This window comes from Cyprinodon variegatus, unplaced genomic scaffold, assembly GCF_000732505.1.
Source record: "Cyprinodon variegatus isolate N-32 unplaced genomic scaffold, C_variegatus-1.0 Scaffold1287, whole genome shotgun sequence".
NCBI lineage: Eukaryota > Metazoa > Chordata > Actinopteri > Cyprinodontiformes > Cyprinodontidae > Cyprinodon > Cyprinodon variegatus.
Window position 1 is genome coordinate 105,537 of NW_015151740.1, and position 14,090 is coordinate 119,626.

The window sequence follows — 14,090 nt, forward strand, 5'->3', positions numbered from 1 at the left end:
GAACTGGAAAGTGACCTGAGATGACATGATGTGAATTGGAGCTATAGAAATAAACTGAATAGAATTAGTTTTAAAGAATTCTGTAGAATAGTGTAGAAATGTGACCAATATGGACTATAGGTTCCATCTTTTATTAAACTAAAAAGATCCGATTTCTGGTCGTTTTTTGCAGCAAAACAGGAAGTTGCAGAAAAACATCAGAGTGAGGTTAGAGTAGAGCGACTGTGGCGGACGCCGCCATGTTTCACACTCAAGAACAGCAGATAGAGACGCACATCTTAGATAGAAAAACTCAGCTAAACAAGGCAGTTTATTCCTCAACTTTCAGGGAGACGGACCTCCACCTGCATTTTCTATTTAGGTTTTATGATTCTATTTTAAACATTTTCAGAATTTTGTCTTTTATTTAGAAATCCATAATTTTGACGTTGGCAGCAGCATTTCTATCATGTCGTTTTATTACTTTTCTATTTTTATTATGTAAAAAAGGAAGTAAAACAATTTAATGTTTTCCGGAGCAGAAACTTAATTCTTTAATTTTCCCTTTAGGTATGCTCCCCCCTCCCATGGGCATAATGCCACCCCCACCTCCTCCTCCCGGCAACCAGCCCCCCCCTCCTCCATCCGCTGCCCTGCCGCCGTGGCAACAGCAGGCTCCACCGCCGCCTCCTACCAGCAGCATGGCGACCAGCACCCCGTTACCCTGGCAGCAGAGTAAGCGATCAGGAGGCCGCGAGCGTCCGGTTAAATTTCCGCCGCGTCTAATGGTGTCCTCTAACTCCGCAGATACAACCACCACCACCTCAAGCCCCGCCTCCAGCAGCCTGCCGCCGTGGCAGCAGCCCCAGCAGCCCGCCGCGTCCGCAGCCCAGCCGCCGCTCCCCATCGGATCCCAATCCATGGTGCCGCCTCCGCCCGGCGTGCAGCCCCCGCTGCCCCCCGGGGCGCCCCCGCCTCCTCCCCCTCCTCCTCCAGGCTCCACCGGCATGATGTACGCCCCGCCGCCGCCTCCGCCACCTATGGACCCTTCCAACTTTGTCACCATGATGGGCATGGGGGTGCCCGGCATGCCGCCCTTCGGGATCCCCCCCGCTCCCCCTCCACCTCCTCCACAGAACTAATCCTGCCACAGAAAAAGTTTTCACACCCTCCCCTTCTCCAGCAGGACGTGACGCACCAGCTACCGACTGACGGCGAGGACTCGAAGCAGAAATGTCTAAGCGGCGCTCTAATTTTATTGCTCCAGCGGCGAACAGCTGGAACGGTCGGCCATCTTCCCTTCCTCCCCGTTTTTTTTTAAATTTTTTTTCATGGACACGCCAGTGTTTGTGTGGATGTGAACACCATGGCTACGGAGAGAAATTGGTTCCAGTATTATCGTAAACGCCTTTCAGGAAAAAGGAAATTTGCTTCGTTTTAAAAATGAACATTTTAAAAATTCGCAAATTAAAATTTTGAGTAACTTATAATGTATATCTAACATAACAGCCAATATATACATTTATTTTTTCACATTTCAATTTTTGCAATTTTTCGGGGGATGTGAAAAGATTGTTAAAAAAAAAATTAAATCTGGAAACTATTAAGATATCGGTTTCACTTCAGCGTTCATATTGTAAATTACATTTTAAAAATATTTTTGAAACAATTTCTCCTTTTTTTGCAAGGCGTTGGCTTTCAATAATGCTGAACTAGATTTCCCTCCATATGTTTCTGCGTCACACGCGTGTCACTGTCTGCTCTCGGTTATCATTAATTATCCGAAATTTGGCAAAAACTCAAAACATCCCATAAACTTCCACCGGTTTGAACCGGTCGGAGCTAAACTTGCATGGTTCACCTGAAGTGACTGGTTTTCTGTTTTGGCCTGAAGCTGAACAAGATGAATATTTTTGTAATAAGTGAAGTGTATGTTAGCTGTGTTAACCATTTGTAGTTTGGTTCTGAAGAGGAAAGTTTTTATGTTTGGTTCCTGACAAAGTGTCCTGCTGACTTCTGGGGATAAGGTTCATGTCCCTCAGGCTTCAGAAGAAAAATGTTTGGTTTTTTTTTTGGCATAACTCTGTTCTGAATGAAAACCTGTTGAAACATTGCCTGGTTTAGTAATAAACTTATCAAAGTCACCTTTTCAGGCTCTCTGGTTTCTCTTTCCATCCATCTAAGGTCCTTTGTTTTCCTGCCGAGGAGTTTTTTTTTTTCTCCCTCTGAGGATTTCTTGGCTGTCTTCCCTAATGTTATGTAACGTAGTTTCCCTGCTCGTTCTGCTGCTTCCTTTCACTGCAAACTTGCTAAAGGATCTGATGGCAGCCATTGGAACAAGTTCTGTTTATTTTTCTTGCCTTTAGGACATCTCAACACTTAGTTTCAGTCTATTAAATTAAAATTTTTTTTTTGAGCATGTCATCAGAGGGGCTCCGTAGAATTTAGTTTCAGACTCAGTTGTTGAAGTTTAGGCCAAACGTCAGCAACCATACAAGACTTTTTCTTTTTTTTCCCTTTATTCCAGCCAAATAAAGTTTCTTTGGAGTCTTTAAAAAAATTCAAACTGATTATTGCTAAATATCGACTATATGAAAGTTTTCATCTTTAAACTATTTAAGTTTTAAGGTTTAGGAATAAAGAAAAAAGACACTTTATAAAAGAAAGCCCTGTATTGTTTTTTTAGCCTGACCAAAATAAAAAAATCTAAATGTACTGTTTCTAGGGTTAGAGGTTTACAGATGTTGGTGCGTACAGATGTTCTTTGCTTCAGTTTTCACCAATTTAGTGTTTTAACGTTCTCAATTTTTAATCCAGCTTTGATCAGCATTTATTAATTTCTAACCCATGTTTATTCCCATTTAAATTTATACTACTTTTTTAATTGTACCTTTATAAATTGTTTTACTTTTTTTTAATCCATTTCTGAATTTTAGAAATTATTACATTTTTAAACTCCCAATATTCTTACGTAATTCATTTCAATGTTTAAATCCAGTTTTAAATGTTCAGTTTGTTTAAAACTTCCATAACCATGGGCGGTTCTAGACGGGGGACCAACGGGGGCCTGTGCCCCTGTAGATAATGTCCTGGCCCTTATATGGCCCCTGTACCGGACCCCCTGTTGAAGTCCTTTGTTTTAGATATTTATAGAGCCACAATTTTGTTTTTTTTTTTAGTTGTTTTTTTTTTTAGTTTTTTATTTTTAATTTAACAATAATCCAAATGACAATTTTCATGCCAAAAAATATATATTTTCAGTTTAAAAGACATTTTAATTAAACCCAATTGAATGGAAATTTCACTTTATGCAGCTCTCTTACTATATTTGAATCCTTTTTTAAATTTTTTTTTGTTTTCTGTTTCAAAATTCGGGTGAAAATTTTTGTTTCCTCTACTGTGGCCCCATGAAAATACACCCTCAGATTAGAAGGTGTGAATAATTCTCAATAATTTTCAAAATACAATTTGTGGCATCTCTATAGCATAAATATGGACCAGGATTGGGGCCACAGAAAAAAAAAAAATAAAGTTAACTGATTTTTTAACATTTCTGTTTAATATGGGAAAATTCCCAGAATTCTGACTATAATCTGAGAATTGTAGATCTTAATGTAGATAGGCTCCATGAAGGCAGAGATGTGGAGCACTCAGCTTCACTGATAAAGATGTGAGTTGATTGGGAGAAACAGGAACACATTGGTGGAAAATGATGGAATTAGGCGAGTTTTTCCGTCCCTGAGGGTCCCTGCAAGAGAAACAAGAGAGCTAGTCTCTAAAATAGACATGGCTACGGCTAAACATGCTAGCATGTTTGTTAGCTGTCAGAATTGTGAGATTAAAGTCAGAATTCGTTACATTTGTATGGTATAAATTATCTTAAAGGTTAAAAATAAATGGTAAGAACAAATTCCTATACGCTCCGCCATAAAGTGTTTCCTGTCAGAAATGAGCAGAACCAGTTCCGTCTGTAAAACCAGATAATTTTTTTTCTCTTTCTGCGGTTCTGGTGCAGCCTGTCAGACTGGAGCTTTATTGTGAAAGGGTTGTAGCGGAAGCGCCCGTCCTCGCGTTCCCATCTTGACCCAGAGGTTATAAATAGGGGAGAGGCGGAAGGTTTCCGTGTCCAGCTGCACTCAGCGGGACTATAGAGGACAGGGAGGCTTCAGCTCCGCATTCAGCCTGATAAAGCCGCTCATTGGAGCCATGGCCAAGCCGCTGACCGACCACGAGAGGAGGAAGCAGATCTCCGTCCGGGGGCTGGCCGGGGTGGAGAACGTAGCGGACCTGAAGACTAATTTTAACAGACACCTGCATTTCACCCTGGTGAAGGACCGGAACGTCGCCACCAAGCGGGACTATTACTTCGCCCTGGCGAACACGGTCCGGGACCACCTGGTGGGCCGCTGGATCCGGACCCAGCAGCATTACTACGACAAGGACCCGAAAGTAAGCAGCTGATGCCGCAGTCCGCGGCGGCACGTCCGCACAGCTGATGTGATGAGCGCGCGGGGAGGGGAGGGGCTGAGGAGGCGAGGGATGAGAGGCCTCGCGCTTCTCTTGCTGCGGCGTCGAACTTCGTGTGTGTGTGTGTGTGTGTGTGTGTGCGCGCGCACGTCTTCTGTGCCGCTTTCCTCCTTTTATAGTCACGCACAGGATTCCCGCTGTTCACGCGCACTTTTTTCTCGCCTATGTTCTAGCAGCTCCGGCTCATGCACGCGCCTGGTGTCTTTTCCATCGGCTTCTGTGACCTTCACTGTACCTCCCCCCCACCCCACACACTGCTGCAGCGACACGCAGGAATCGGCCCACTCTTCCAACACACGCAACCGGTTGTTGGAACGCAGTTGCGTAACGTGATGGCGTCCATTCATCCCCTCCACGAGCGGCCGCATCTCAAAATGGCCTCACCCCCCTCTGCTGTTTGAAGGACTGTTTGAGATCAAACCTATTTGCTATTAATAATCAGGGCCGGATTTAGGAAATCTGGGGCCCTAGGCAAAGACAGGCATGGGGCCCTCCGAAAACAGCCCCATTCTACAGATAGAGAAATGTTAATAGAATAGACATCCATTATCTGTTCTAGGTTTTTTCCCTCTTTTGCTGACTTTTCATTTTAGCCAAATATTTTTTATCCAAAACATAATTAATGTGCACAAATAAGGAATAGCTGTATTAACCATACATGCCCCCAGGCAACTGCCTACTATTGCCTAATGGTAACCCCCACCCCCCCCTACCGACCAGCGCTTCACTAGTTATGAAGAGACAGTTTTTCCAAAATATTAAAATAGAAAATTTGCCAGAAATGGCTTTTTTTAGAACCTGGTAAACTTCACAATCAAAAAGTTGTGTGCAAAAAAGTTAAAGGAATATTTTTACAGTTTACTTATTTGCACTTTTTCAAATATTTTTTTTTTTTTTTTCAAATTAGTTTTGTGAAACTGCGTTCTTCTCAAATCTCATTTTTCAAATTTTACCCTTCACTGTCCCTGTGAGGACCAGTCTTGTTTTCGGCAGCCATCTTAGATTTAGTTTATATATATTATATGCTATAGTTTTAGTCGACTAAAACTTACAGCTCTATTCTAGATGATACAATAGCGGGGTATAGAATAATGCCATGCAGTTCATCATTGCTGTTGGACAGAAAACTTTGATTTAAAGAATTTAAATAGGTTTTTTGTTAAGAATTAATGCCCTACTTTATAAAAAAGTGTCTCACAAAAGTTGTGAAAATAGCAGATCTGGTTCAACACATCGTAATGGTTAATATAGGAGACAGACAGGCTAACAAAATGTCCAATAAAGGAATTATTTTAGACATCCACGGTTTCCATCCCAAAGCAAACACTTCCTGATCTACTATGAATTCTGCATTAAACACAGATCAATAAAATCTGCATTACTCTAAAAAAACAAAGAAAAAAACCTTCTTCTTTCTACTTTGACAGTTTTTGTTTTATTTCTTTAATTTAGCCCTTAGTTCCTGCTGCTCAGGGGTCAAAGTAGATTTAAATTCACAGGGTTTCATATTAAAAAGGAGAGAACCTACATCATTGCCATGGCAACCCAGACCTAAACTGAATGTCTACGCTACCTAAAATGTTGAAATATTTAAAAGAAACCGAGAAATTTTTTTAATGACATTACAAGGAAACTTATACATTATATTTAAATACAAACTAGAACAATTGGAGAGAAATATTCAAAGATCTATGTACCTTTTCATCGGGCTCTTTAATAAATAGAAATAAACAGAAAGCAATTAATTATTTGCTTTAGATATAATTTAGGAATTCCTTTTGGTAGAAAAGGAAGAATGTTTAGCATCACCTCTTGTGAGCTGGAAGAAATAAAATCTTGATAGTTAGACAGAGGGATTTTTTATGCTAGGCAGAGGATGATCAGCCACATTTAGTTTATGAAGTAGCGAGAGCAGGAAGAGCCGTACTGCTGAGAGCGAACCATCGGAGTCGCCGCGCATTTCTGCACAAGCACAGCTGGAAGATCAGAGTTCAGCCTGCAGTACCGGACCATGGCGGGTTATTTTCTCAGACCATAACGCTGCTGCCAGGGCGGCAGCATCACGGCTCATACTGCTTGGCTTGTCTAACAGATTACAGCACAATGATGTCTGAAACGCCACCCGCTATCATTTTTAGGGTCTCATCAACAAAAACCTACACATATGAGTCGCCATGTTTTTTGTCGTCAAAGATCCGTGTTTAGCTCGTCAGTTTTTGTCATCGTCATGAAAAAAAGGAGCGTCAACAAAATAATTTCGTCATCATTGACGAAAACGACACAAAAATTTGGAAAAACGCCACAAAAAAATGAGAAAAAAAGTTTAAAAAAAAATCTTGAGGGAAAAAAATGAATGACAAACTGTATAAATATCGGTTGTTGAACTTTTGCAAACACCTCATAAATGAATCTCACCTCCGGATGGTCCAGGAGTTAGGCTCAGTTTTAAAGGAGGACACATCCTTTGAGGATTGGAGGAGGTTCCACCTTCCATCGATTTTAAAGTTTCATCAACCGTGTTGATAAAACTGTTAAAGGTTCACTATGCAACCGGTGTTGATTTTCCAGCGAGGCTCCCCCCAGAGGGCGAAAGTAAAAGTGCACTGTCGTAAATATGCACAGCGGTTCTCCTGGTTTCTCCGTCAAACCAGGCGCGGTTGTTTTGAGCTTAGCAGACAGGCGAACGCAACGAATCACCATGTCTACTGCGGTATGTGACTAGCCATCGCTTATAACTTCAACAAAGAGAAATAAATGTTCATATAAAAAGTCATAATACAAACAATGACACTTTTTTGGTCGGGGACTCATTTAGATAAAGGAAGAGGGACCATGCATTCCGTGGTTGACAATAAATCACAGTCAGACAAAAAACGCTTCTAGGATCGTCGGTAAACGCTAGTTTATACATAACGTTACTAGCTTCGTGAGGTTTATGGCTAACAAACGCGACTACATTTTGTACTGGTTTCAGATTTATGCAGCTCATTGCAAAACGCGATTCAAACCCAATCTGCGCAAAATAAGGAATTTAGTAAAGTAAATACACAGTCGTGAGATACTTCACATGTGAAGCAAGTTTGCCAAATAGCAAGCGATGCAGTTATCACCTACCACAACCACAATGTTTAGGCAGCAAGCTAACTAACTTGCTAAACATCCCGCTAGCTACTTAGCTACTCAGCAACAGACCACGATCATACAAAAGTCGAAAAAAGGCAGTACAAACAATGACTAACACAGTGAAAGTATGAACATGCACACAGAGAGAGAGAAACCATTCCAAAGTTACTTACAATCGCATCAGCAGAAACGCGAGGTCGGCGTCACACATACAGCCCTCTTTTTATTTTAGCTCTCGCAATTAAGAAAAAGCTTGCCCGATGTTCAGCCGTATACGACTCCGCTCTCTGTCCAGAGCCCTTTTCCTCTTTCTTGCCTGCTCCGACATGGGCTTTCGCTGTTTTCATGCTGGTTCCGCCATGATAACTGCATAAAGGTCGCCACTGCGCTAGCAACGAGCATGCTTTTAACTGGGGGGTGTAGCAGTTCTCGCCGTAAAGGAAGACCGACTCTCGCAAGACTTCTGAGCCTGTGGGTGCGGGTCGGTGCTCCTGCAATTGCAAGTGCGGTATTTCCCCCACAGACCACCAGGGCGGCCGAGAAAACCTTTGTTCGACCTAAAATGACTCATTTAATCATCCAAAACGTTATGGAACACATTAATTAACTGAAAAATGTTGCATAGTATGCCTTTAAGTTCGGAAAAGAAGCTCAAGGCGCAGAAAAAGCTAGAGAAAATGCAAATTTTAACAAAAGTGGATGAAAAACGAATTAGTCATCATGGCTGCAGCCTGTCAACAGTTAAGATGACGCAGTATTAAGCTAAGTTTATATTGATATATATATATATATATATATATATATATATCAGTGATGGTGAGATGAAGCCTCATGAGGCTTTGAACCGTTTGGCCAAATTGCTTCAACGATCCCCACAGTTCATGAGGCTTCATATGAACATGTCACCACCTACTGGTGGAGTGCCGAACTACAGTTTTGCAATAAAATGTGATTTATTTATTTTTTGCAACTGTTTTTTTCCCCCCTTTTAAGTTGTGTGTAATAAAATCTTTTGTAAGTTTATTTTAAGTGTAAAATTTCTTAGAACAATCATTTAAGGTGCACAGTTTTTCTGCCATTTTAGTGAAATAAACTCAAGCAGACAGTGAAAGCGTTTGTTCAAATCTGGTAATGATGAGCAAAATGAAAGGTGTTAGTCATTTTTATTTAAACATAATAGTTTTTCCATTTTTTTTTTTTTTGGTTTTAATCAGGTTGGAAGTTGTGTTCAACCAATCTTTTGTCTAAACCTAATTTAACCAATCTATATTTTTATTGTGGCAAAACAATGCAAATTAGTCTCATCAGCCAAAATGATTAAGTTTAATCGCAAATTTCAAAAGTAAAAGACAGGTCTTGAACCATCAACCTCTAGAGTGGGAGCCTGACCCTTACAGATGACACCACTTATGGAGATATCAGTTGTTGAGAGAAAATACTCCTTAACAATGACATGTTAACACTCGATTTGTCCGGTGGTTTGCTCAAATTTTCATCATTACATTGTTTATTCTAACCAAATTAGCTTTAAGCAACTAGATTGGTTGTTTTTCCAACCAATCTATTCTTAGAATCTATCCAAACTTTATCCAGCTGACAGCAGCTCTCCTCCAAACTCCCACATCTTAACTGAACACTGAGGCTGTTTAGATGCCTGTCAAAATTCTTGCGCTTTCTGAGCCACTTCCCGAAGCGGACATCATCAATTTTGGCCCCTCCTCTAAATGAATCACGTCTCGACACGCGCTTCGTGGAAACGCCCCCTCCATTACTCGACACACGCCTCGAAGCCTCGGCTAATCTCATGACATCACTAATATATATATATATATATATATATATATATAAAATGAGAATCATAGGTACTTGTTGATTGCATTAGCTATTTCTAAAAGCATTAAGAAAGCATTAAAAAGTATTAAATTAGAGTTACTCATTCCTGTATAAACTTTGTAAAATATGTTCTTTGCTTTAACTTCTCAAAACCCACGATTTAAAGCCTTTAAAAATACCTCAGAATGCATGAAAATTATACTGGTAAAATGTTTACTAATCCAGTCATGTTAGACGTCGTTGGAAAGCTTAGATTCTCCACAATTCAACCACCAAATTCATTTTATGGACGCAGCGAGCACCAAAGCACAGTTAACACAGATATAGCAGCATGACAAAGCAGCCACAACAAGCAAGCAGGTCTTTACAACTGCTGTTCAAAAAAAAAACTATTATTTTCAAGAATTAATTCTTGTTTATAGTGATGCAGCTTGGGTGTTTTACCCAATTTTTAATGTATATGTTCAGAAACTAGTAGATGTTAGCTTTCAAATAACGTATCACACAGGTAATGTGGGCTTACAGTTCCTCAGTTATTTGCTTTTCCATCTAGGGATGCAAAATAGGCGAGAATTCCCCAAAATGAGGTGGATGTTAAGAGGGTTAATAATATTGGAACAAATTTCTCTCCATATTTTTCAGCCTGTTGCAGCAGCAGCAAAGATAAATCAATGAAACTTTAGAATATTATTAAAAGGATTTTTATATGGCTGCCACTGTGTGGTCGCCAGAGTGCAGTCTGTGTCTGACAGTCTTGCTCAAGGAGCCTGAGTGGCAGTCATTGGGAGTCAAACCCAGAACCTCAGGGATCCCAGTGCAATGCTCTAACAACTAGGCCACAGCCTTCCCAACGGCCTTAAATGAATAATAGAGACGTTTTCTATCGGGAGGTGATCTTGTTTTTCTTTATTTTTACTGTGAAATCAAACCTGTAACTGGCGTCCAGTTTGGAGTATCGCTCCACATCCTTGTGCCCAAACACTGCTGTCAGTTCATGTCTTTTTTCTGCTGCTGTCGCCTCCTTTTAGTTCAGTCAGAGCAAAGTAGATGTTTTCCAACATGTGGAGTAAATAAATCTCATGTCTAAAATAAATCTCTTTGTTCACTGCTTGTTTTCTGCTTTCCTTCAGCGGGTCTACTATCTCTCCCTGGAGTTCTACATGGGTCGGACTCTGCAGAACACCATGGTGAACCTGGGCTTGGAGAACGCATGTGACGAGGCCATCTACCAGGTAAAGAAGATCAGTGACGCTCTCTATCGGTGCTTTGAAAGTGTTTCCAGAACTAAACTTCAGCTCCGTCTCTGAAACAGCTTCCCAAACATCTCACCCTGTGACTCCAATAACAAACACTCTAAAGATTGATGACCCCTAGAAATACACTTTAAATTACATCACTGTGTTTTCAATTGTTTAATATTTTTATCATGTATTAGATAAATAGAAAATATATTTACTTCCTGGTACATTTATTGGTTTAATGGCACTTTTGATTTTTTGTTTTACCTCATATAGTTTGGCCCACCATAAATTTCAGGTATTACATCATAATGACTGTGAATTCCAAATCGATTTCTATCATCAACAAGTTTTAAAGTTTCACAAGTCGACATTCTTATGACAAACTAACGTATCAATATTTGACGGGAATAAATGTAACAAAATAATTTTAGGAGCAAATTTTAAATGAAATGTTTTTTAGCATTGTTAGTTAGTTGCAAACAGGGTCCTGGGCCTCTTTGCATTCTCCAAGGCTCCATCGTAGGACGAGTCCCGTTCAACATATACATGCTTCCCCTAACTTAAATTTTATTAAGTATAAGTTACCATAGCGATGCAGATGACACACTACCATGCTACCAGGTGACTATGAACTATGGAAGAGGATTAGGGCAAGTGAAAAAATAGAAACTAATTTTTAGATTTTATTTCAGTTTAATATGGGGAAAAAAGCCAGAATTCTGACTTTTTTCTCAGAATTCTCACTTTTTACTCAGAATTCTGACTTTTTACTCAGAATTCTCACTTTTATCTCAGAATTCTCACTTTTTATCTCAGAATTTTCACTTTTTTTTCCTCAGAATTCTCACTTTTTTATCTCAGAATTCTCACTTTTTTTCCTCAGAATTCTCACTTTTTTATCTCAGAATTCTCACTTTTTTCCCTCAGAATTCTCACTTTTTTATCTCAGAATTCTCACTTTTTTTATCTCTGAATTCTCACTTTTTTATCTCAGAATTCTCACTTTTTTTCCTCAGAATTCTCACTTTTTTTATCTCTGAATTCTCACTTTTTTATCTCAGAATTCTCACTTTTTTATCTCAGAATTCTCATTTTTTTCCTCAGAATTCTCACTTTTTTCCCCTCAGAATTCTCACTTTTATCTCAGAATTCTCACTTTTTTTCCTCAGAATTCTCACTTTTTTTCCCTCAGAATTCACAATTCTAACTTTTTACTCAGAATTCACAATTCTGACTTTTTTTCTCAGAATTCTGACTTTTTTTTCTCAGAATTCTGACTTTTTTTTCTCAGAATTCTGACTTTTTTTCTCAGAATTCTGACTTTTTTTCTCAGAATTCTGACTTTTTTTTCTCAGAATTCTGACTTTTTTTTCTCAGAATTCTGACTTTTTTTCTCAGAATTCTGAATTCTGACTTTTTTTCTCAGAATTCTCACTTTTATCTCAGAATTCTGACTTTTTACACACAATCCAGAATTCTAAATTTTAAACTGCAATATTTAAAAATCTGTTAACTTTTTTTTTATTTTTTCAGTGGCGCTAATCCTCTTCCGTAATGAAACCCATTCATAAATGCAGGGCAGAAATTAACAGGTGCAGGGCACAAAATGTTCTTTAGATGAATCAAAATGAAATTTAAGTAATAATCTTTGGACAACAGAAGGCATTTAGAAGTTAGAACACACCCTGAGTAAATCCAGAAACAGGATTAAAATGAAAGTAAAATGCAAACATTGTGGGATGAAATGCATAATGATAAACAAATGAATAAAGGGAGGAGAGGCAATAAACAGAGGAGGGGGGAGAATAAATGAGGCAATAATGAGGCTAACAATAGGACAATGAGTCAGAAGCAAATGATAGATTTAACAGGGAGGTTTGAACTTGGGGCATTTATCTAGAGCTTTATCTAGAAGCTGCTACCACCTATAAAGAGCCAAGAGCTGAAGGCCCAGCTTCCTGTTCCTCCTTAACAAAGAAAAGATCAACCTTTCAGAATAAAATCATCCGGATGGATCTGGCAGGGCCGCACAGTTACAAGCTTTGCTGAATCCATGTGTTGTTCCTCAGCTGGGTCTGGACATGGAGGAGCTGCAGGACATCGAGGAAGATGCCGGCTTGGGAAATGGAGGGCTGGGTCGCCTTGCTGGTGAGTTCTGGCTTAAAACCAACGCAGATTATCCCTACAGACTGTCTCACATGTCAGAAACTGGTCTCCCACAGCTTGTTTCCTGGACTCCATGGCTTCTCTGGGCCTTGCAGCTTACGGATACGGAATCCGTTACGAGTTCGGCATTTTCAATCAGAAAATCGTCAATGGCTGGCAGGTATGTACCAACAATAAAAGATTATATTTTCTCTGCTGGACCTCATTGGACAGCAGGACACTGGACTTCCTCACCTTTCAGGATTTAGTTTAAGATCCAAAATCTGACACAATTCTGAAATTTTAAATGTGTAATTTTATAGGTTTGTCTCGCCCGTTATAGCAGTAGGAGGGTTTGTTTAGCTACGTCCCTTTTTCAGCCTGTTACAGATGGCTATAAATCGTAAATCAGTAAAAACTGGAAATTTATTACGATATAGTATAAGGGCCAAACTAGAGATTTTTTTTTTCAGATATGAGAATAAGGTCATAACATTTTGAGAATAATGTTGTAACATTATAGTCATAATATTCCGTAAATAAAGTCATAATATTACGAGAATAAAGCCATAAAATTACAAAAATAAATTTGTAATATTATGAGAATAAAGTCCTATTATTAAAGGGAATAAAGTCCTAATATTAAAGGGAACAAAGTCCTGATATTAAAGGGAATAAAGTCCTATTATTAAAGGGAATAAAGTCCTAATATTAAAGGGAATAAAGTCCTGATATTAAAGGGAATAAAGTCCTATTATTACGGAAATAAAGTGGCAATTTTTTGACAACTGTTCCAAGAAGCCCTTTCTTCCCTAAAATGAGGAATGTCGAACATCATGTCAAGTTATACTTTGGAAACGGTTTGACAAATAAGGAAATATAAAGTCTTTTAAAGCAACGGCATCAAATTATCGTCGGTATCACAATAAACAACTATGTCCGTATCGAAGCGGTTATATGCTGGTCGGAGCTCGAAGCTTTCTTTCTGAATTGGTTTGTGGTATGATTTCTTCATTCTCGTAATTTTTCTACTTTATTCTCATAGGTTTGACTTTGTTCTCTTAAATTTCCGACTTTACCCTCGTAGTGTTACGATTTTATTCTCATAATATTATGACTTTATTCTCAAAATGTTGCAACTTTACTCTCATAATGTTACGATTTTATTCTCATAATATTACGATTTTATTCTCATAATGTTACGATTTTATTCTCATAATGTTACGATTTTATTCTCATAAT

General features: G+C 39.1%; 2 protein-coding genes across 2 annotated transcripts in view; both read left to right on the top strand.

Annotated features, from left to right (window-relative positions):
- Nucleotides 1-1,553, top strand: part of sf1 (splicing factor 1) — a 21,165-nt gene extending 19,612 nt beyond the window's left edge. The window contains exons 11-12 of the mRNA XM_015402027.1: nucleotides 550-714; nucleotides 787-1,553. Of these exons, the coding sequence (XP_015257513.1) occupies nucleotides 550-714; nucleotides 787-1,121 (500 nt within the window). The 3' untranslated portion in view covers nucleotides 1,122-1,553. The remainder of the gene's footprint in view (nucleotides 1-549; nucleotides 715-786) is intronic.
- Nucleotides 1,554-4,095: 2,542 nt separating this feature from the next.
- The window catches only part of LOC107102639 (glycogen phosphorylase, muscle form-like), a 46,734-nt gene continuing 36,739 nt past the window's right edge, over nucleotides 4,096-14,090 (top strand). The window contains exons 1-4 of the mRNA XM_015402023.1: nucleotides 4,096-4,428; nucleotides 10,593-10,694; nucleotides 12,773-12,851; nucleotides 12,926-13,029. Of these exons, the coding sequence (XP_015257509.1) occupies nucleotides 4,186-4,428; nucleotides 10,593-10,694; nucleotides 12,773-12,851; nucleotides 12,926-13,029 (528 nt within the window). The 5' untranslated portion in view covers nucleotides 4,096-4,185. The remainder of the gene's footprint in view (nucleotides 4,429-10,592; nucleotides 10,695-12,772; nucleotides 12,852-12,925; nucleotides 13,030-14,090) is intronic.